The following is a 23,185-nucleotide window of genomic DNA, read 5'->3' as shown; positions in this document are numbered from 1 at the left end:
AAAAAACCAAATTAGCAAAGTGAGGGTTGGTACTGTAGAACATGAGTGAGGGAATTAACTCCACTCAGACCATAAGACATAGGAGCAGAATTAGGCCATTTGGCCATCGAGTCTGCTCTGCCATCCAATTGTGGCTGATCCTTTTTTCCCCTCCTCAACCCCATTTCCCGTCTTTCTCCCCCTAACTTTGATGCCATCTCCAATCAAGAACCTATCAATCTTTGCTTTAAATTCACCCAACGACCTGGCCTCTACAGCTGCATGTAGCAACAAATTCCATGCCCCTCTATCCTGAAGCTATGTCCTCTTGTCCTAGGCTCCCCCACCATGGGAAACATACTTTCTACATCTACTCTGACTAGGCCTTTTAACATTTGAAAGATTTCAATGAGATCCCTGCCCGCCCCCCACATCCTTCTAAATTCCAGCGAGTACAGACACAAAACTATCAAACATTCCTTGTATGATAACCCTTTCATTCCCAGAATCATCCTTGTGAACCTCCTCTGGACCCTCTCCAACGCCAGCACATCTTTTCTAAGATGTGGGGCCCAAAACTGTTCACAATACTCAAGGTGAGGCTTCACCAGTGCCTTATAAAACCTCAGCATCACATCCCTGCTCTGTATTCTGGACCTCCTGAAATGAATGATAACATTGCACTTACAACTCCAAATCTGCTTCATTATTTCCCGTCAATTATTTTATTCTCCTATACACTTGTATAAAGGGAATGACATTAAACAATCTTCAACCTTGAATCTTATTAAAGAAATAAAGTGGACGGCAGATAGACTGCACCGGTACTTTGCATCAGCCATCATCATACAGGATACAAGTAAAACAACCTAATTAGTGGTAAATCAGGAACAGGAATGTTGGAAGGATGGAATTCAGAAAAATTGCAATCACCAGGGTGCTGTGACTCTACTGCTTGTTGGGACTGCAGAGTGGCAAGTCTCCAGGCCACTAGGGACTTTATCCTGGGGTCTCAAAATAAGAGGATGCTGAGATAGTTGATGACCTTTTAAGTTTCCTCGAGTTTCCTAAATTTAGGGAAGGGCCTATTGGATTGGAAAGTAGTGAATTACATATTAGTGGAGAAAATGTAGCTGATTTATTCAAGAAAGAGGTGGGGAGGGGTCAGAAAACAATGAACTACAGGCTAGTTGGCTGACATTAGCCATAAGAAAATGCTCAGAGCTTTTATTGACAATAGCAGAACACACAGAAGAATCAATGAATATGAGAAATCACATTTGTTTAGTTTATGAGTGTCTTGTAGAAGAGTTGTACTGTATTGTTCTAAGTGACATGCCCTAGGGATAAAGGTGAACAGGTAGTGTTTCCATACTAAGAATTCCTTAATGTTGTGTAAAATCAGCTGGTTATGCACCAACTACATAGGGCACTGGTGAGATGAAATCTGGAATCCTGTGTATTGGATATTAGTAAGTTGCAAGTAGTTTAGAGAAGGTTTGTGAGACCAACACATAGAATATGAGGAACGAATAATTGGCTAGGCTTGTGTCCACTGGGGTTTTGAAGAGAGAAGAGACTTGATTGCAATACATGAGATTCTGAGGAGAAGGTATTTTCTCTTTTGGGACAATCTAGAACAAGATCAGATAACTAAGAATTAAAGGGTCAGGTATTTAAGACAAATAGGGCAAAGTTTTTCTGTAAGCGCCATGCATTTGTGGAACTCTCTTTCTGAAAGGGTGATGGAGCAGATACTTGGATAATGTTAAGGTAAATGAAGATATATGCTTGATAATCAAGGAAGTGCAAGGTGATGGGGGGTTGTGGTGTGGAGAGGAAGGATCACTACACAGTGGTACAGATTTGAGTGGCCCAGTGGTCTTCTCCTCTCCTAACTCAGATGTGAAGAAGCGAAATCCTGGTCAGAAAGTTCATAACCCTTGATTTAGAAAGGCAGTTTTCCAATCCAAGGGAAATAAATCAGGTAATGAAAGACCTGTTAGTTTAATAGGGACAAAGGAATGCAGCTTGGATGCTTCTTAGGAGAGTGATTAATCACTTGAACATTGATCCAAGACTAACTGACTAATTTGGTATGCTAGCCACTATAGCAGATGGAAAAGCAGTGAATAATGTTAATTATAGAGGTAGTGGGATCATTCATAAAAGTACCACAAGGTCAACAAAGGTGAAAGTGCACAGTATGGAGAGTAGGGAGTTGGATACAAAGTGGGAGACAACGAGATATAGGGTACGTACTTCTGGGTGAGCCCAGTAGTTATATTTTAATGAACGGTTTTGGAACATCATGACCAAAGCATCTCCAAGTTACATTCAAGATAAGAGCAGGATAAGGCCTCTCAGCCCCTTGAGTCTGCACCACCATGTAACATGCTTGTGGTAACCATCTCCTTCTCTTCTTGAAACATTACCTCTATCAGGGATTTGAGCTCCATTTTTCCAGATTTTATGTGTGAACATTGCTGCAGCACGCAATAATATTTAAAATAATCAGTCTGTTTACTGAGGCAACATTTAGGAAAATGTAACTAACAGGCTTACCTTCTCCCCCTTTGGCCCACGCAGTCCTGGCTTTCCGGGAAAACCCTATACAAAGAAAATTTGAATCGATATGACAGCTGAGATACACGTCACATCCTATGAATAAACAGAAGAGCTTCTGCAGGTGCTGGAAATCCAGGGCGACAAACAGGAAATGCTGGAGGAACTCAGCAGGTCCAGCAGCATCTTTGGAGGAGCGCCAGCAGTCGATGTTTCAGCCCGAGACCCTTCATCAGGTTGGAAAGGAAGGGGGAAGCAGCCAGAATAAGAACGTGGGGTGAGTGGAAGGAATAGAAGCTGGCCAGTGATAGATGAAACCTGGAGAGGGGGAAGGTAATTGTTGAGGTAGGGGGTGAACTGAGAAGCCGGGAGATGATAGTTGGAAGCGGTAAAGAGTGAAGGAAGAAGGAATCCGATGAGAGAGAGTGGACCATAGGAGAAAGGGAAGGAGGAGGGGCATCAGAGGGAGGTGACAGGCAGGTGGGGAGAAGAGAAGGGGTAAGAGGGGAGCCAGAATGGGGAATGGAAAAAGAGAATGGTGATGGGGGAGAAATTACCAAAAGTTAGAAAAATCGATGTTCATGCCATCGAGGCTACCTAGATGGAATATGAGGTGTTGCTCCTCCATCCTGAGTGTGGATTGATACGTTGGAATTGAAGTGGGAAGTTGAAATAAAATGGGTGGCCACTGGGAAATCCTGCCTTTTTTGGTGGACGGAGCAAAGATGCTTGAAGAAGCAATCTCCCAATCTACGCTGCACTTCACTAATATAATGGAGGCCAAATCAGGAATGCCTAATGCAGTGGATGACCAGACAGACTTGCAAGTAAAGTGCAAGTTAGTTGCCTCACTTGGAAGGATTGGTGGTGGTGAGGGGGAATGTGCTGGCATTGGAGAGAGTCAGAGGAGGCTCACAAGGATGATTCCAGGAACGAAAGGAACGTTTTATGGCTCTGGGTCTGTACTCGCTAGAATTTAGAAGGATGAGGGGGATCTCATTGAAACCTTTTGAATGTTGAAAGGCCTAGACAGAGCAGATGTGGAAAGGTTGCTTTCCATGGTGGGAGAATTCTAGAACAAAAGGGAACAGTCTCAGGATAGAGGGGTGTCTGTTTAAAAAAAGAGATGTGGGAAATTTCTTCAGCCAAGGAATGGTGAATTTTTCTGGAATTTGTTACCACAGGCAGCTGTGGAGGCCAGGTCGTTGGATGTATTTAAGGCAGAGATTGATCGCTTCTTGATTGGACAGGGTGTCAAAGGTTATTGGGAGGAGGCCGGGGAGTAGAGCTGAGGATGGTGAGAAAAAGGACCAGCCATGATTAAATGGTTGAGTATTCGATGGGCCAAAGAGCCTAATTCTGCTCCTCTGTCTTATGGTCATATGGTCATGGTGTAGGGGCAGGTGTGACACTTGTCTGCTTGCTGAGTTAAGTGCCAGGAAGGAGATTCGTAGGGAGGGATGAGTGGACAAGGGGATCAAGTACGGAGGATCCCTGTGTAAATTGGAGGTGGGGAGGAAAGGAAAGATATATTAAGTAGTGGGATCCCGTTCAATATGGCAGAAGTTACAGAGAATAACAGGTTTGATTCTGAGGCTCATTGAGTGGAAGGTAAGAGCAAGGGAAGCTCCATCACTTGCCGGCTTGTATTCCTTCCCCTCCTGAACGCCTTGTTCTGGCTTCTCCCTCTTCCTTTCCAGTCCTGATGAAGGATCTCAGTCTGAAACACCAATTGCTTATTCCCCAATCCTATGAAACACAATTACTCTTCTTATGGATCAAAACATGGAAAATAATATATGAAAAGCAAGATCCCAAGGAAGGATAGTTGGCCAGTCCATTGGAATAGAAAACAGACAATTCTACAAACAGGATACAGTTTTTATGATTAATGGGTATTGAAGGAAATGCACAAACTTTTCCCAATGATCAGTTGGCTATAAGAAGTACTCCTGCTCTTTGTACAGGTTATATTCTGTCACCACAACATTGATTAGAACAATCAGTGCATCATCACTAGGGACAGGAGAGGTTCCAGAGGATTGGAGGGTTGTGGATGTTGTTCCTTTATTCAAGAAAGGGTGTAGAGATAGCCCAGGAAATTATAGACCAGTGAGTCTTACTTCAGTGGTTGGTAATTTAATTTAAGATCCTGAGAGGTGGGATTTATGAACATTTGGAGAGAAATAATATGATTGGGAATAGTCAGCCTGGCTTTGTCAAAGGCAGGTCCTGCCCTATAAGCCTGAATAAATTTTTTTGAGGATGTGACAAAACACATTGAAGGTAGAGGAGTAGATGTAGTGTATATAGATTTCAGCAAGGCATTTCATAAGATACCCCATGCAATGCTTAGTGAGAAAGTAAGGAGGCATGGGATCCAAGCAGGCATGGGATCCAAGGGGACATTGCTTTGTGGATCCAGAACTGACTTGCCCATAGAAGGCAAAGAGTGGATGTAGACAGGTCATACTCTGCATGGAGTTCAGTCACCAGTGGTGTACTTCAGGGATCTGTTCTGGGACCCCTGCTCTTCGTGATTTTTCTAAATGACCTAGATGAAGAAGTGGAAGGATAGGTTAGTAAATTTGCTGATGACACAAAGATTGGAGGTACTGTGGATAGTGTGGAGGGCTGTCAGAGGTTATAGCGGGATATTGATAGGATGCAAAACTGGGCTGCGAAGTGGCAGATGGAGTTCAACCCAGATAAGTGTGAGGTGGTTCATTTTGGTAGGTCAAATATGGTGACAGAATATGGTAAGACTCTTGGCAGTGTGGAGGATCAGAGGGATCTTGGGGTCCGAGTCCATAGGACACTCAAAGCAGCTGCACAGGTTGACTCTGTGGTTAAGAAGACAAACGGTACATTGGCCTTCATCAGTCATGGGATTGAGTTTTGGAGCCAAGAAGTAATGTTGCAGCTATGTAGGATCCTGGTCAGACCCCACTTGGAGTACTATGCTCAGTTCTGGTCACCTCACTACAGGAAGGATGTGGAAGCCATAGAAAGGGTGCAGAGGAGATTTACAAGGATGTTGGCTGGATTGGGGAGCATGCCTTATGAAGGAGTGAACTCAGCCTTTTCTCTTTGGAGTGACGGAGGATGAGAGATGACCTGATAGAGATGTATAAGATGATGAGAGGCATTGATCGTGTGGGTAGTCAGAGGCTTTTTCTCAGGGCTGAAATGGCTAGCATGAGATGGTACAGTTTTAAGGCGCTTGGAAGCAGGTACAGAGGAGATGTCAGGGTGAAGTTTTTTTTTACGCAGAGAGTGGTGAGTGCGTGGAATGGGCTGCTGGCGACGGTGGTGGAGGTGGATACGATAGGGTCTTTTAAGAGACTCCTGGAGAGGTACATGGAGCTCAGAAAAATAGAGGCCTATGGGTAACCCTCGGTAATTTCTAAGGTAAGGACATGTTCGGCACAGCTTTGTGGGTCGAAGGGCCTGTATTGTGCTGTAGGTTTTCTACGTTCCAGAACAGCACAGCACAGGAACTTTCAGCCCACAATGTTGTGCTAAACCAGGTAAAAAGTAAATCAAAACACTTTAACCACTAATCCCTCCCACCTACACAATGTCCATATCCCTCCATCTTCCTCACATTCATGTGCTTATCTTAACATCTCTTAAAAGCCTCCAATGTATTTTTCTCTACCACCATACCAGGCAGTGCATTCCAGGTATCCACCACTCTGAGTAAAAAACTTACCTCTCATAACCCCTTTGAACCTACCCTCTCTCAGCATTAATGTATACCCTCTGGTATTAAACATTTCAACGCTGGGAAACAAGTACTCTCTCTCCACTCCATCGATGCCTTGTATAATCTTATAAACCTGTACAGATCTCCCTTCATCTTCTGCATCCTCTCCAAAGCCTCAACACCCTTCTTGTAGTGGAATGACCAGAACTCAGAATTAGAATCAGATTTATCACCAGCATGTGACGTGAAATTTGTCAACTTAACAGCAGCAGTTCAATGCAATACATAATCTAGCAGAGAAAAAAAATAATAAATAAAATAATCATCAATAAACAAGTAAATCAATTATGTATATTGAATAGATTTTTTAAAATGTGCAAAAACAGAAATACTGTATATTAAAAAAAAGTAAGGTAGATTCAATGTCCATTTAGGAATCAGATGGCAGAGGGGAAGAAGCTATTCCTGAATCGATGAGTGTGTGTTTTCAGGCTTTTGCACCTCCAACCTGATAGTAACAGTAAGAAAAGGACATGCCCTGGGTGCTGGAGGTCATTAATAATGGACGCTGCCTTTCTGAGACACCGCTCCCTGAAGATGTTCTGGGTACTTTGTAGGCTAGTACCCAAGATGAAGCTGACTAGATTTACGACCTTCTGCAGCTTCTTTTGGTCCTGTGCACGAGCCCCTCCATACCAGACAGTGATGCAGCCTGTCAGAATGCTCTCCACAGTACAACTATAGAAGTTTTTGAGTGTATTTGTTGAAATGCCAAATCTCTTCAAACTCCTAATAAAGTATAGCCGCTATCTTGCCTTCTTTATAGCTACATCGATATGTTAGGACCAGGTTAGATCTCAGAGATCTTGACACCCAGAAACTTGAAGCTGTTCACTCTCTCCACTTCTGATCCCTCTATGAGGGTAGCAGACACCAACAGAATCAACAAACTCATTCGTAAGGCCAGTGATGTTGTGGGGATGGAACTGGACTCTCTGACGGTGGTGTCTGAAAAGAGGATGCTGTCCAAGTTGCATGCCACCTTGGACAATGTCTCCCATCCACTACATACTGGACTGGTTGGGCACAGGAGTACATTCAGCCAGAGACTCATTCCACCGAGATGCAACACAGAGCATCATAGGAAGTCATTCCTGCCTGTGGCCATCAAACTTCACAACTCCTCCCTTGGAGGGTCAGACACCCTGAGCCAATAGGCTGGTCCTGGACTTATTTCCTGGCATAATTTACATATTACTATTTAATTATTTATGGTGCAACTGTAATGAAAACCAATTTCCCTCAGGATCAATAAAGAATGACTATGACTATGACTATGAGGATTGGTATGTGTTCCTTCACCTTACCCTTCCTGAAGTCCACAATCAGCTCTTTTGTCTTACTGATGTTGAGTGCCAGGTTGTTGCTGCGGCAGCATTCCACTAGTTGGCATATCTCACTCCTGTACGTCCTCTCATCACCTGAGATTCTACCAACAATGGTTGTATCATCATCAAACTTATAGATGGTATTTGAGCTATGCCTAGCCAGACAGTCATGTGTATACAGAGAGTAGAGCAGTGTGCTAGGCACACACCCCTGAGGTGCGCCAGTGTTGATCGTCAGCGAGGAGGATGTATTATCACAAATCCGCAGAGATTGTTGTCTTCCAGTTAGGAAGTTGAGGATCCAATTGCAGAGGGAGATACAGAGGCCCAGGTTCTGTAATTTCTCAATCTGGATTGTGCGAATGATGGTATTAAATGCTGAGCTACAGTCGATGAACAGCATCCTGACGTAGGTGCTTGTGCTGTCTAGGTGGTCTAAAGCCATGTGGAGATCCACTGAGATTGCGTCTGCCATTGACCTATTGTGGTGATAGGCAAATTGCAATGGGTCCAGCTCCTTGCTGGGGCAGGAGTTCAGTCTGGTCATGACCAACCTCTCAAAGCATTTCATCACTGTTGATGAGTGTGCTACTGGGCAATAGTCGTTAAGGAAACCCACATTATTCTTCTTAGGCACTGGTATGATTGTTGCCTTTCTGAAGCAAGTGGGGACTTCTGCCTGTAGCAGTGAGAGGTTGAAAATGTCCTTGAATACTCCCGCTAGTTGGTTGGCACAGGTTTTCAGAGCCTTACCAGGTACTCCATCAGGACCTTCCACCTTATGAGAGTTCATTCTCTTTAAAGATAGCCTAACAGTGGCCTATGAGACAAAGATCACAGGGTCATCAGATGTAGCAGGGATCTTCACAGCTGTAGTTGTGTTCACCCTTCAAAGCAGAAATTGTATGCAATACTCCAAATGTGGCCTAACTAGAGTTTTATAAAGTTGCAATGTAACCTCTTGATTTTCAAGAAAGACAAAGGTGTCACAGCTGGACATTTCAACTTCAAGGTTATCAGGGGAAATCAGCATGGCTTTGTGCAAGGGAAAATATACTTGACTTCCTTTATAATGTAACATTTCTGTAGTCAAAGGGAACCTGGAGAATGTGCTGTACCTAGATTTCTAGAAAGGAAGATTTCTAGATTTCGGGAAAGTTTTCTAAATCAATATATAGAGGGACCAACTAGAGGGGATGCAATATTGGATCTCCTGTTAGGAAACGAGTTAGGACAAGTGACGGAAGTCTGTGTAGGGGAGCACTTTGGTTCCAGTGATCATAACACCATTAGTTTCAACTTGATCATGGACAAGGATAGATCTGGTCCTAGGGTTGAGGTTCTTAACTGGAAGAAGGCCAAATTTGAAGAAATGAGAAAGGATCTAAAAAGCGTAGATTGGGACAGGTTGTTCTCTGGCAAGGATGTGATTGGTAGGTGGGAAGCCTTCAAAGGAGAAATTTTGAGAGTGCAGAATTTGTATGTTCCTGTCAGGATTAAAGGCAAAGTGAATAGGAATAAAGAACCTTGGTTCTCAAGGGATATTGCAACTCTGATAAAGAAGAAGAGGGAGTTGTATGACATGTATAGGAAGCAGGGAGTAAATAAGGTGCTTGAGGAGTATAAGAAGTGCAAGAAAATACTTAAGAAAGAAATCAGGAGGGCTAAAAGAAGACATGAGGTTGCATTGGCAGTCAAAGTGAAGGATAATCCAAAGAGCTTTTACAGGTGTATTAAGAGCAAAAGTATTGTAAGGAATAAAATTGGTCCTCTTGAAGATCAGAGTGGTCGCCTATGTGCGGAACCAAAGGAAATGGGGGAGATATTAAATAGGTTTTTTGCATCTGTATTTACTAAGGAAACTGGCATGAAGTCTATGGAATTAGGGGAAACAATTAGTGAGATCATGGAAACTGTACAGATCGAAAAGGAGGAGGTGCTTGCTGTTCTGAGGAAAATTAAAGTGGATAAATCCCCGGGACCTGACAGGGTGTTCTCTCGGACCTTGAAGGAGACTGGTGTTGAAATTGCAGGGGCCCTGGCAGAAATATTTAAAATGTCGCTGTCTACAGGTGAGGTGCCGGAGGATTGGAGAGTGGCTCATGTTGTTCCGTTGTTTAAAAAAGGATCGAAAAGTAATCTGGGAAATTATAGGCCAATAAGTTTAATGTCGGTAGTAGGTAAGTTATTGGAGGGAGTACTAAGAGACAGAATCTACAAGCATTTGGATAGACAGGGACTTCTTAGGGAGAGTCAACATGGCTTTGTGCGTGGCAGGTCATGTTTGACCAATCTGTTGGAGTTTTTCAAGGAGGTTACCAGGAAAGTGGATGAAGGGAAGGCAGTGGATATTGTCTACATGGACTTCAGTAAGGCCTTTGACATGGTCCCACATTGGAGGTTAGTTAGGAAAATTCAGTCGCTAGGTATACATGGAGAGGTGGTAAATTGGATCAAACATTGGCTCAATGGAAAAAGCCAAAGAGTGGTGGTAGAGAATTGCTTCTCCGAGTGGAGGCCTGTGACTAGTGGTGTGCCACAGCGATCAGTGCTGGGTCCATTGCTATTTGTCATCTATATCAATGATCTGGATGATAATGTGGTAAATTGGATCAGCAAATTTGCTGATGATACAAAGATTGGAGGTGTAGTAGACAGTCAGGAAAGTTTTCAGAGCCTGCAGAGGGACTTGGACCAGCTGGAAAAATGGGCTGAAAAATGGCAGATAGAGTTTAGTGCAGTCAAGTGTGAGGTATTGCACGTTGGAAGGACAAACCAAGGTAGAACATACAGGGTTAATGGTAAGGCACTGAGGAGTGCAGTGGAACAGAGGGATCTGGGAATACAGATACAAAATTCCCTAAAAGTGGCATCACAGGTTGATAGGGTCGTAAAGAGAGCTTTTGGTACATTGGCCTTTATTAATCGAAGTATTGAGTATAAGAGCTAGAATGTTATGATGAGGTTGTACAAAGCATTGGTGAGGCTGAATCTGGAGTATTGTGGTCAGTTTTGGTCACCAAATTACAGGAAGGATATTAATAAGGTTGAAAGAGTGCAGAGAATGTTTACAAGGATGTTGCCGGGACTTGAGAATCTCAGTTACAGAGAAAGGTTGAATAGGTTAGGACTTTATTCCCTGGAGCGTAGAAGAATGAGGGGAGATTTGATAGAGGTATATAAAATTATGATGGGTATAGATAGAGTGAATGCAAGCAGGTTTTTTCCACTGAGGCAAGGGGAGAAAAAAAACCAGAGGACATGGGTTAAGGGTGAGGGGGGAATAGTTTAAAGGGAAGATTAAGGGGGGTTTCTTCACACAGAGAGTGGTGGGAGTATGGAATGAGCTGCCAGACGAGGTAGTAAATGCGGGTTCTTTTTTAACGTTTAAGAATAAATTGGACAGATACATGGATGGGAGGTGTATGGAGGGATATGGTCCGTGTGCAGGTCAGTGGGACTAGGCAGAAAATGGTTCAGCACAGCCAAGAAGGGCCAAAAGGCCTGTTTCTGTGCTGTAATTTCTATGGCATTTGATAAGGTGATGCATCAAAAGTTGTTACAGAAAATATGTTCAAAGTAAATTTATTATTGAAGTACATATATGTCACCATATAGAACACTGAGATTCGTTTTCTTGAAGGCAAGTCAGTAAATTCTCGAAATACAATAGAATCAATGAAAGACTACACCGGGATGGACAAACAACCAATGTGCACAATACAACAAAGTGTTCAAATACAAAAGAAAAAGAAGAAATAATAATACATAACTAAGCAATAAATATTGAGAACCTTGAAAGTGAGTTCACAGGGGTCAAGATAGCATGGATGGATGGAAGTGGGGAGTAGATATAAGTGGCTCTTTTGCTGGCTGATAAGATGCAACAAGAGGATGAAGTTTCTGTGGGTATATTCAGTAAATTTGCTGATAAGATAAAGATAGGTAGGAAAGGAATCCAAAGCCAGGAACAGGTTTTGAATCGATGTCCAGACCTCCACCCGACACTCACAGCCAGATACATTAGTGTGTGATGAAGGACATGTCTAGGTTTCGGATTGTCCCAGGTCGGTGGGTCCAGGGATCAGCTGTCTACGTGAGCGTGATGTTTGAGGGCAGGTAAGTCAGTGTGCTTAGAGCTTGAGCCCTGGAGTTTGGGTTCTCTTCATCAGTTAGTCCAATGACCGATGCTTAAAATCAAAGCCTGATGGTCAATTGGAAGTCTGAAAGTTTGAGCCCTATGGCCAAAGCCTGGAGACGAGAGATCTGAAGGCCTGTCCTAGAGTTGGAAGATTGTCCATGTGGGTGGGAGTCATGATCGGGGCTCGTTTTACTATTTTCTTGCTTGTTGTGTTCTGCTGAGCATTGTGGGCCTGCAATGTTGGCACCGTGATGTGTGGTAACACTTGTGAGTTATCCCCAGCACATCCTTGATTGTGCTGGTTGTTAATACAAATGACACAGTTCACAGTACGCTGCAAAGAACATATGATAAATAAATCTGAGAAGTTGCCAAGACTATAATGAGGCTACAAAGGAATATAGATAAGCAAAGGAAATTTGCAAAGATCTGGAAGGTGAAGTATAACGTGGCAGAATATGAAAATGTCCACTTGGTAGAAAAAAATTAAAAAGCAAACAGGTGACCCAAAAGGCAAGAGTTTGCAGAGTTATGAATCGCCGAGGGACCTGTATTCTGATGTATCATTCATAAAAGGCAAACATGCAGGTGAGACAAGTAATTGAGAAAGATAACTAAACGATTTCCTTTATTATGAGGGGAATTAAGGTTACACTTCAGTTACACTGGGCATTGGGGAGACTACATCTGGAGTACCATGTACAGATAAGTACCCCTTGACAATAAGCACTCTTGTTTGAGTACTGTTGGGGAGGACAGCTTACCCGGGGGAAGCAACAGTGGCCATGCTTCCAGCACAGAGTCCAGCCCTGTAGCTCAGAAGGGTAGGGAAAGGAAGAGGAGGGCAGTAGTAATAGGGGACTCGATAGTTAGGGGGTCAGATAGGCGATTCTGTGGACGCAGTCAGGAGTGCACATGCGCCAGTCGTGCATGCAGCCTGGTACAGCCGTTCCGACCTATTCTTACTTTCTTCTTCTTACTTTTTAATTTACATGACTTTTTGTTTTTTTTTCCTCACGGTAACACATCGAAGCTGCACTCTCTCTAACATGCTGGTAGAGAGAGTTTTATTTGGGTTTTCTTTAGCGCTGGAAATGGTTACATCCCGACACGCGGGACAGAAGCAAGGTCGCATTGTGTATTCCACGGACCAGCAAATTCCGGCCGGCTTAGCGAAGAGAGCGGCAGACACCCCTGCTGAAATCTGGAGGAAAACACACAGAGGATGCAGAGGGGGATCACAAAGCCGAGGAAAGAGGACCGGGTCGAGACAACAGAGACTTTTGGAGAAGAGGAGTTCGGTGGGTAATACCGTTCCGGCTGACCGGAAGTGCACCTAGAGTGGTAAGCGTAAAGGAATTGGGTGCTTACTGATCTGATTAACAACGGATGGTGCAATCCGGGGTATATTACGATCGGGGAACGTGTTTGCAGACCGGATAATGAACTTTGTACTGTTGGACTTCAGCCACATTCCACTGTGATACAACACTTGGCAGCACAGGAGATCGTTCCTGCCTGTGGCCATCGAACGTGCAGCTCCTCCCGTGGAGTGTCAGACACCCTGAGCCAATAGACTGATCTTAGACTTATTTTCCATCTGGCATAGTTTGCATTTTGTTGTTTGATTGTTGTTTTTTTTTGTATTGCTATATTTATGCTCTATTCTTGGTTGGTGTGGCTGTAACAAAACCAAATTTCCCTCGGAATTAATAAAGTATATCTATCTATCCATCTATCTATCTGACCCCGATGATAGATTGCCTCCCTCGTGCCAGGGTCCGGGATGTTTCTGATCGCATCCAAGGTATCCTGAAGTGGGAGGGTGAGGAGCCAGAGGTTGTGGTAGGAAAAAGGAAGAGGTCCTGAAAGGAGAATATAGGGAGTTAGGAAGCGAGTTGAGAAGAAGGACCGCAAAGGTAGTAATCTCAGGATTACTGCCTGTGCCACGCGACAGTGAGAGTAGGAATGCGATGAGGTGGAGGATAAATGCGTGGCTGAGGGATTGGAGCAGGGGGCAGGGGTTCAAGTTTCTGGATCATTGGGACCTCTTTTTGTGCAGGTGTGACCTGTACAAAGAGGACAGGTTGCACTTGAATCCTAGGGGGACCAATATCCTGGCAGGGAGATTTGCGAAGGCTACTGGGGAGACTTTAAACTAGAATGGCTGGGGGGTGGGAATCAAATTGAAGAGACTAGGAGAGAGGAGGTTAGTTCACAAATAGAGAAAGCTAGTAGACAGTATGTGAGGGAGGACAGGCAGGGGACAGAGAACGGGAGTACTCAGACCGAAGATGTAGGGGAGAAGGAAGAAAAAGATAACAGAGTTGTTTGCACCATTAGGGATAAACAGAGAGGTGGAGAGTTTCTTAAATGCATCTATTTTAATGCTAGGAGCATTGTAAGAAAGGTGGATGGGCTTAGAGCATGGATTGGTACCTGGAAAAATGATGCTGTAGCTATTAGTGAAACATGGTTGCAGGAGGGGTGTGATGGGCAACTAAATATTCCTGGATTCCATTGCTTCAGGTGTGATAGAATCAGAGGGGCAAGAGGGGGAGGTGTTGCATGCTTGTCAGAGAAAATAATAACAGCGGTGCTTTGGCAGGATAGATTAGAGGACTCATCTAGGGAGGCTATTTGGGTGGAATTGAGGAATGGGAAAGGTGTAGTGATGCTTATAGGGGTGTATTAAAGACCACCTCACGGGGAGTGAGAATTGGAGGAGCAAATTTGTAAGGAGATAGCAGATATTTGTAGTAAGCACAAGGTTGTGATTGTGGGAGATTTTAATTTTCCACACATAGACTGGGAAACCCATTCTATAAAAGGGCTGGATGGTTTGGAGTTTGTAAAATGTGTGCAGGATAGTTTTTGCAGCAATACATGGAGGTACCAACTAGAGAAGGGGCAGTGTTGGATCTCCTGTAGGGAATGAGATACGACAGGTGACGGAGGTATGTGTTGGGGACATTATGTAAACCGTTGATTCCTGGTTTGTATTTTGAGGGTACAGAATCTTTATGTTCCTGTTAGGTTGAAGGGAAAGGTTAAAAGTTTGAGAGAGCTATGGTTTTCAAGGGATATTACAAAGGTATTGCTACAGTTGTTATGGGGGACTTCAACATGCAGGTAGACTGGACCCCAAGAAAGGGAGTTTGTGGAGTCCCTCCAAGATGGATTCTCAGAACAGCTTGTACTGGGGCCTACCAGAGAGAACGCAATTCTAGATTTAGTGTTGTGCAATGAACCGGATTTGATCAGGGACCGCGAGGTAAAGGAGCCATTAGGAGGTAGTGACCATAATATGATAAGTTTTAATCTACAATTTGAGAAGGAGAAGGGAAACTCGGAAGTTGAACAAAGGGCTGGCCAAAGTTCAATGGAACAATACCCCAGCAGGGATGACAGTGGAACAGCAATGGCAAGTATTTCTGGGAATAATGCAGAAGGTGCAGGATCAGTTCGTTCCAAAGAGGAAGAAAGATCCTAAGGGGAGTAAGGGGAGGCCGTGGCTGACAAGGGAAGTAATCGACAGTATAAAAATAAAAGAGAAGAAGTATAACATAGCAAAGACGCATGGGAAGCCAGAGGATTGGCAAACTTTTAAAGAGCAACATAAGGTAACTAAAAAGGTAATACGCGGAGAAAAAATGAGGTATGAAGGTAAACTGGCCAAGAATATAAAGGAGGATAGTAAAAGCTTCTTTAGGTATGTGAAAAGGAAAAAAATTAGTTAAGACCAAAATTGGGCCCTTGAAGACAGAAGCAGGTGAATTTATTATGGGGAACAAGGAAATGGCAGACGAGCTGAACAGGTACTTTGGATCTGTCTTCACTAGGGAAGACACAAACAATCTCCCAGATGTAATAGTGGCCAAAGGATCTAGGGTAATGGATGAATTGAAGGAAATTTATATTAGGCAGGAAATGGTGTTGGATAGGCTGTTAGGACTGAAGGCTGTTAAGTCCCTGGGACCTGATGGTCTGCATCCCAGGGTACTTAAGGAGGTGGCTTTAGAAATCGTGGACGCATTGGCAATCATTTTCCAATGTTCTATAGATTCAGGATCAGTTCCAGTGGATTGGAGGGTGGCTAATGTTGTCCCTCTCTTCAAGAAGGGAGGAAGAGAGAAAACAGGGAATGATAGACCAAACAAACGGAATTCTGCAGATGCTGGAAATTCAAGCAGCAGCATCTCTAGGAAGAGGTGCTGCCTGGCCTGCTGCGTTCACCAGCAACTTTTATGTGTGTTGCTTGAATTATAGACCAGTTAGCCTGACGTCGGTGGTGGGAAAGATGCTGGAGTCAATTATAAAAGATGAAATTATGACACATCTGGATAGTAGTAACAGGATTGGTCCGAGCCAGCATGGATTTACGAAGGGGAAATCGTGCTCGACTAATCTTCTGGAATTTTTTGAGGATGTAACTATGAAAATGGACAAGGGGGAGCCAGTGGATGTAGTGTACCTGGACTTTCAGAAAGCCTTTGATAAAGTCCCACATAGGAGATTAGTGGGCAAAATTAGGGCACATGGTATTGGGGGCAGAGTACTGACATGGATTGAAAATTGGCTGGCTGACAGAAAACAAAGAGTACCGATTAACGGGTCCCTTTCGGAATGGCAGGCGGTGACCAGTGGGGTACCGCAGCGTTCAGTGCTGGGACCCCAGCTGTTTAAAATATATATTAATGATTTAGATCAGGGAATTAAAAGTAACATTAGCAAATTTGCCGATGTCACAAAGCTGGGTGGCAGTGTGAAATGTGAAATGTGAGGAGAATGTTATGAGAATGCAGGGTGACTTGGGCAGGCTGGGTGAGTGGGCAGATGCATGGCAGATGCAGTTTAATGTGGATAAATGTGAGGTTATCCACTTTGGTGGTAAGAATGGGAAGGCAGATTATTATCTAAATGGAGTCAAGTTAGGAAAAGGGGAAGCACAACGAGATCTAGGTGTTCTTGTACATCAGTCACTGAAAACAAGCATGCAAGTACAGCAGGCAGTGAAGAAAGCTAATGGCATGCTGGCCTTCGTTACAAGGGGAATTGAGTATAAGAGCAAAGAGGTCCTTCTGCAGCTGTACAGGGCCCTGGTGAGACCGCACCTGGAGTACTGTGTGCAGTTTTGGTCTCCAAATTTGAGGAAGGACATTCTTGCTATTGAGGGAGTGCCGCATAGGTTCACAAGCTTAATTCCCGGGATGGCGGGACTGTCGTATGTCGAAAGATTGGAGCGACTGGGCTTGTATACTCTGGAATTTAGAAGGCTGAGAGGGGATCTTATTGAAACATATAAGATTATTAAGGGATTGGACACGCTGCAGGCAGGAAGCATGTTCCCGCTGATGGGTGAGTCCAGAACCAGAGGCCACAGTTTCAGAATTAGGGGTAGGCCATTTAGAACAGAGTTGAGGAAAAACTTTTTCACCCAGAGAGTGGTGGATATATGGAATGCTCTGCCCCAGAAGGCTGTGGAGGCCAAGTCTCTGGACGCTTTCAAAAAAGAGATGGATAGAGCTCTTAAAGATAGTGGAATCAAAGATTATGGGGATAAGGCAGGAACTGGATACTGATAGTGGATGATCAGCCATGATCACAGTGAATGGCGCTGTTGGCTCGAAGGGCCAAATGGCCTACTCTGCACCTATTGTCTATATTGGAAACTTGGTTCGGAAAAAGAGAGAGATCTACAATATATATAGGCAGCTTGGAGTAAATGAGGTGCTCGAGGAATATAAAAAATGTAAAAAGAATCTTAAGAAAGAAATTAGAATAGCTAAAAGAAGATAGGAGGTTGCTTTGGCAAGTAAGGTGAAAATAAATCCAAAGGGTTTCTACAGTTAGATTAATAGCAAAAGGATAGTGAGGGATAAAATTGGTCCCTTAAAGAATCAGAGAGGATGGCTATATGTGGAGTCAAAAGAGACGGGGGAGATTTTGAACAATTTCTTTTCTTCGGTATTCACTAAGGAGAAGGATATTGAATTGTGTAAGGTAAGGGAAACAAGTAGGGTAATTATGGAAACTATGATGATTAAAGAAGAGGAAGTACTGGCACTTTTAAGGAATATAAAAGTGGATAAGTCTCCAGGTCCTGACAGGATATTCTCTAGGACCTTGAGGGAAGTTAGTGTGGAAATAGCAGGGGCTCTGACAGAAATATTTCAAATGTCATTAGAAATGGGGATGGTGCCAGAGGATTGGCATATTGCTCATACTGTTCCATTGTTTTAAAAGTGTTCTAAGAGTAAACCCAGCAATTATCGGCCTGTGAGTTTGACGTCAGTGGTGGGTAAATTGATGGAAAGTATTCTTAGAGATGGTATATATAATTATCTGGATAGACAGGGTCTGATTAGGAACAGTCAACATGGATTTGTGCGTGGAAAGTCATGTTTGACAAATCTTATTGAACTTTTTGAAGAGGTTACTAGGAAAGTTGACGAGAATAAAGCGGTGGATGTTATCTATATGGACTTCAGTAAGGTCTTTGACAAGGTTCCACATGGAAGGTTAGTTAGGAAGGTTCAATCGTTAGGTATTAATATTGAAGTAGTAAAATGGATTCAGCTGCGGCTGGATGGGAGATGCCAGAGAGTAGTGGTGGATAACTGTTTGTCAGATTGGAGGCTGGTAACTAGTGGTGTGCCTCAGGGATCTGTACTGGGTCCAATGTTGTTTGTCATATATATTAATGATCTGGATGATGGGGTGGTAAATTAATTAGTAAGTATGCAGATGATACTAAGATAGGTGGAGTTGTGGATAATGAAGCAGGTTTTCAAAGCTTGCAGAGAGATTTAGACCATTCAGAAGAGTGGGCTGAAAGATGGCAGATGGAGTTTAATGCTGAAAAATGTGAGGTGCTATACGTTGGTAGGACTAATCAAAATAGGACATACATGGTAAATGGTAGAGAATTGAAGAATGCAGTAGAACAGAGGGATCTAGGAATAATGGTGCATAGTTCCCTGAAGGTGGAATCTCATGTGGATAGGGTGGTGAAGAAAGCTTTTGTTATGCTGGCCTTTATAAATCAGAGCATTGAGTATTAGAGTTGGGATGTAATGTTGAAATTGTACAAGGCTTTGGTAAGGCCAAATTTGGAGTATTATGTACAGTTCTGGTCACCGAATTATAGGAAAGATGTCAACAAAATAGAGAGAGTACAGAGAAGATTTACTAGAATGTTACCTGGATTTCATCTCCTAAGTTACAGAGAAAGGTTGAACAAGTTGGGTCTGTATTCTTTGGAGCGTAGAAGGTTGAGGGGGGACTTGACAGAGGTATTTAAAATTATGAGGGGGATAGATAGAGTTGACGTGGATAGGCTTTTTCCTTTGAGAGTGGGGGAGATTCAAACAAGAGGACATGAGTTGACAGTTTAAGGGCAAAAGTTTAAGGGTAACATGAGGGGGAACTTCTTTACTCAGAGAGTGGTAGCTGTGTGTGTATCGAGCTTCCAGCAGAAGTGGTTGAGGCAGGTTCGATGTTGTCATTTAAAGTTAAATTGGATAGCTATATGGACAGGAAAAGAATGGAGGGTTATGGGCTGAGTGCAGGTAGATGGGACTAGGTGAGAGTAAGATTTCGGCACGGACTAGAAGGGCCGAGGTGACCTGTTTCCGTGCTGTAATTGTTATATGGTTACAGTACTGGTCTCCTTCCTTACAGAGGATATGAAAGGAAGCAAATTACTCTACTGATACTGTTGGAACTGGGATTGGAATTAAAATTGGTTTATTGACACATGTTTGGGCAGGTTATGTCTTGCTAAGGTCTTAAGGAGATATAGTGAAAAGCTTGTCTTGCACACTGTCATACAGATCAGATCATTACACAGAGCATTGAAGCAGAACAAGGTAAAACAGTAACAGAATGCAGAATGAAGTGTAGCAGCTACAGAAAATGTTCAGTGCAGTTAAATGATAAGGTGCAAGATGATAATGAGATAGATCATGAGGTGAAGAGTCCAACTTATTAAACTGGAGATCCTTCTAATATTGTTATAACACTGGAATGAAAGGATCATCTTACAAAGAAAGTTGGATCGGCCAGGCATATCCAGATTGGAATTCAGAAAAGTGGGTACATGATTGAAAGTGGGGTCATCTGAAGGAGGATGTGGAGAGGATGCTTTCTCTTATCAAAGAATCTAGAAGTGAGCATCATTATTTTAAAATAATTGGTTTTGTATTAAAACAAGGATGAGGAAAAACTGATTGTCTTGGAGGGCAACAAGTCTTTAAAAATCTCTTCAAATGGTCGTGAGTTAGACAGGTATTTGATGAGCAAGTTGTGGCAAAATGACTGAGGATAGGTGGGAATTCAGAGTTGAACCTGTAGTCAAATTGGCTATGATCTTATTAAATGACAGAAGAAATTCATGGCCTTGAAGAAGATCTTTGTATCCTCTTTAGCCACAGGTAAGGTCCCAGAGCACTGGAGAATAGCCAATGTCTTTCCTTTGTTTAAGAAGGGAAAAATAGATGATCCAAGGAAGTATAAACTTGTAAGTTTCACATCAGTGGTAGGGAAATTATTGTAGAGGATATTTACAGATTGGATATGCTGACATTTAGAAGAACATGGGCTAGTTAGAGACAATCAGCATAGCTTTGTGTGGGCATGTCATGTCTTACTAACTTGACTGAGTTTTTAAGGAGGTGACAAAGGTGATTGAGGGTAAGGCAATGGAAGTTGTCTAATTGAACTTTAAGAAAGTATCTGAGAAGATCCCAGAGTAGAGTCATCCATTTGGGTTCAGAATTGGCTTGTCCATAGAAGGCAAAGGGCAGGGCTAGAAGAGTGTTATTCCATGAACAATGGTGTTCTGCGCAATCAGTGCTGGGACCTCAGTATATCAGGCACAGTACACAAGACGAAAATTTAGATAGGTTGGTAATTAAGTATGCACTCAACACAAATTCGATGGCGTTGCAGATCGTGAAGAAGGCTGTCAAAGGAGACAGCAGGATATAAAGAAATAGCAGATGAAGTTTAATCTGGTCAAGAGCTGCACCTTCAGAGATCAGGGGAAAGTATACAGGATCCTTAACTGCATTGATGTACAGAGTTCAAGTCCATACTTCCTTAAAAGTGGCAATTCAAGTAGTTAGTTAGAAGGTATATGGCATGCCAGCCTTCATCATTTGGGGCACTGAGGAAGGGAGCCATGGCATCTTGTTGCTGCTGTATAAAAGCACCGCTGGGCTGCACTTGTGCACAATGTGCCATTCTGGTCGCATTCGCATCCCTCTCCTCCCACCCCATTACAAGAAAGACATAGAAACTTTGAAGAGGTTCACTCGGATGCTGCTTGGATTATTAGAGCTTATTAGCAATAAAGAGGTTGGATAAACATGGACTGTTTTCTCTGCTGTGTTGGAGGCTGAGGGAAGACCTGATAAAAGTTTATAAAATTGAGGGATACAGATAGGGTAGACAGACAGAATCTTTTCCCCAGGATAAAGATACTATATCAAATACCAGAGGGCACAGCTTTCAGGTGAGATGGAGAAAGTTTAGGGGTGTGCAAGACGAATTGTTTTTTTTTTAAAAAAAGAGTGGTGGGTGCCTGGATACAGTGCCAGGGTGGTGGTAGAGGCCGATACAATAAAGGTGTTTCAGATAGGAGAATGAGAATGGAGGAGGAGATGGATATGGGGCAACATGTTCAGCACGTTATGGACTAAAGGACTATTCCTGCACTGTACTGTTCTATATTTTATGTAAACGGTTGATTCCCGGTCCTAATGTGCCGCCCAGCTCTTGTCACTGCCAGGCAATTAGATAAATCCTTTAGGTGATTCCTACATGTTATTCCACAGGCTTGCTTGCAATTCCCTTGGTATTACTATCCTCTGTCCCACACTATCAACTTGCATAGCAACTTTGAGGGATTTATGGAAGTGGGCACTGAGATTTCTTTGTTCCTCTACACTCCTAAGATCCTGCTATTAAGTTCTATTCTGCCTTCAATTTCAAACATTCAAAGTACATCACACTTTTCTGGATTGAACTCCAACGGCCACTTCTCAGCACAGCTTTGCATCCCATCAATGTCCTGTTTTAACCTTCTACTAACATTTATGTCATCTGCAAACTTAGTAATCAACCCTTCCACTTCCTCATCCAAGTCAATTATATAAATCACAAAGAGCGGGGGGTCCCAGAACAGACACCAGCAGAACTCCATTGGTCACTTCATCTAATACCACCCTCTCCCTTCTGTGGGCAAGCCAATTCTGAATCCATTCGGCCAACTTTCCCTGGATCCCATGTCTCCTGAATGTGCCTACCAAGGAGACCCTTGTGAAAATCCATGTACAATCAGTTGGTTTTGTTATTTCCTCAAAGCCTGCCCGTCATAGAGCCATGCTGACTATCACTAATCACACGATGTTTCTCCATATGCTTGCAACTCCTATCTCTCAAAATCCTCTCCAATATTTTGTTCATCACTGGTCTATAGTTCTCAGGGTAAATCCTATTACCTTTCTTGAACAAAAGAATAATACTTGCCGGGCCCTAATCCTCTTGAACTACTGTAGCCAGCAAGGACACAAAGTTCATTGCCAAAGGAGCATAGCTTTTTGGCAGACTCACTTTCAGACTACCCATGCTCATGTGATTTTGCTGGGTATCACTGCTTCAGCCACTGCGTTTCATAATACATGAAGATTCTGTACATGCCCATATTCCTCTAAATTAAAGTCATTTCCATTAATATAGCAATTTTGCAGGCTGCTTGAACATTACCTCTAATGTGGTCAGTAACTGGGACCAAATACACTGGACGTGCACGATTTAAGAACCACTGACATTGTACTGCTGAGACCAATTTTTTTTAAATTTGTCATTGTTAAGTGTTTCTTACGATCTCTGATCAATGGCACCGAACTTGTAATTATCCATTCTCTGATGGGATGAGGTAAAATGATTTTACAGTTTTAGAAGAGCACAGGAACAAGCCAATGTTGTGCTGAACCAAGGTTGTGATGTTGAGGCTTTATAAGTATGACGAAAATACACATAAAATTAAGATGGTTGCTGGCCTAGGTTAGCATCAGTGACATCAGCAAGTGGTCTGCCACCTGCCCTCAGGGGAAGGAGAGATAAGGAACAATGGAGCAGCGTCTGGAGATGTGTAATGAAGGGACGGGGGAGAGAGAGCTGTCTGGAGCGGCTCCCCCCTTTGAACCTTGAACTGTTTGAAGTGATGGACAGGCGATACCCCAGCAGGGGGATAAAAAGGGACCGGTTCGCTAAGGCAAGTGACACACGCCACCCAAGGTAACGAGACCCTGGAAGCGGTACGCTTCTCACGAGTCGGTGGGAAGTACCAGACATAACATATTGTGAGCGTTGGTGCGCCTCAAAGGGGGTAGAGGG

At 43.2% G+C, this 23,185-nt stretch overlaps 1 protein-coding gene across 1 annotated transcript in view; it reads right to left on the bottom strand.

Annotated features, from left to right (window-relative positions):
* The window catches only part of col16a1 (collagen, type XVI, alpha 1), a 414,952-nt gene that overhangs the window by 195,645 nt on the left and 196,122 nt on the right, over window positions 1-23,185 (bottom strand). The window contains exon 25 of the mRNA XM_063033604.1: window positions 2,545-2,589. Within this exon, the coding sequence (XP_062889674.1) occupies window positions 2,545-2,589 (45 nt within the window). The remainder of the gene's footprint in view (window positions 1-2,544; window positions 2,590-23,185) is intronic.

Source organism: Mobula hypostoma, chromosome 26 (genome assembly GCF_963921235.1).
Source record: "Mobula hypostoma chromosome 26, sMobHyp1.1, whole genome shotgun sequence".
NCBI lineage: Eukaryota > Metazoa > Chordata > Chondrichthyes > Myliobatiformes > Myliobatidae > Mobula > Mobula hypostoma.
This window is presented reverse-complemented; position numbering and strand designations above follow the sequence as displayed.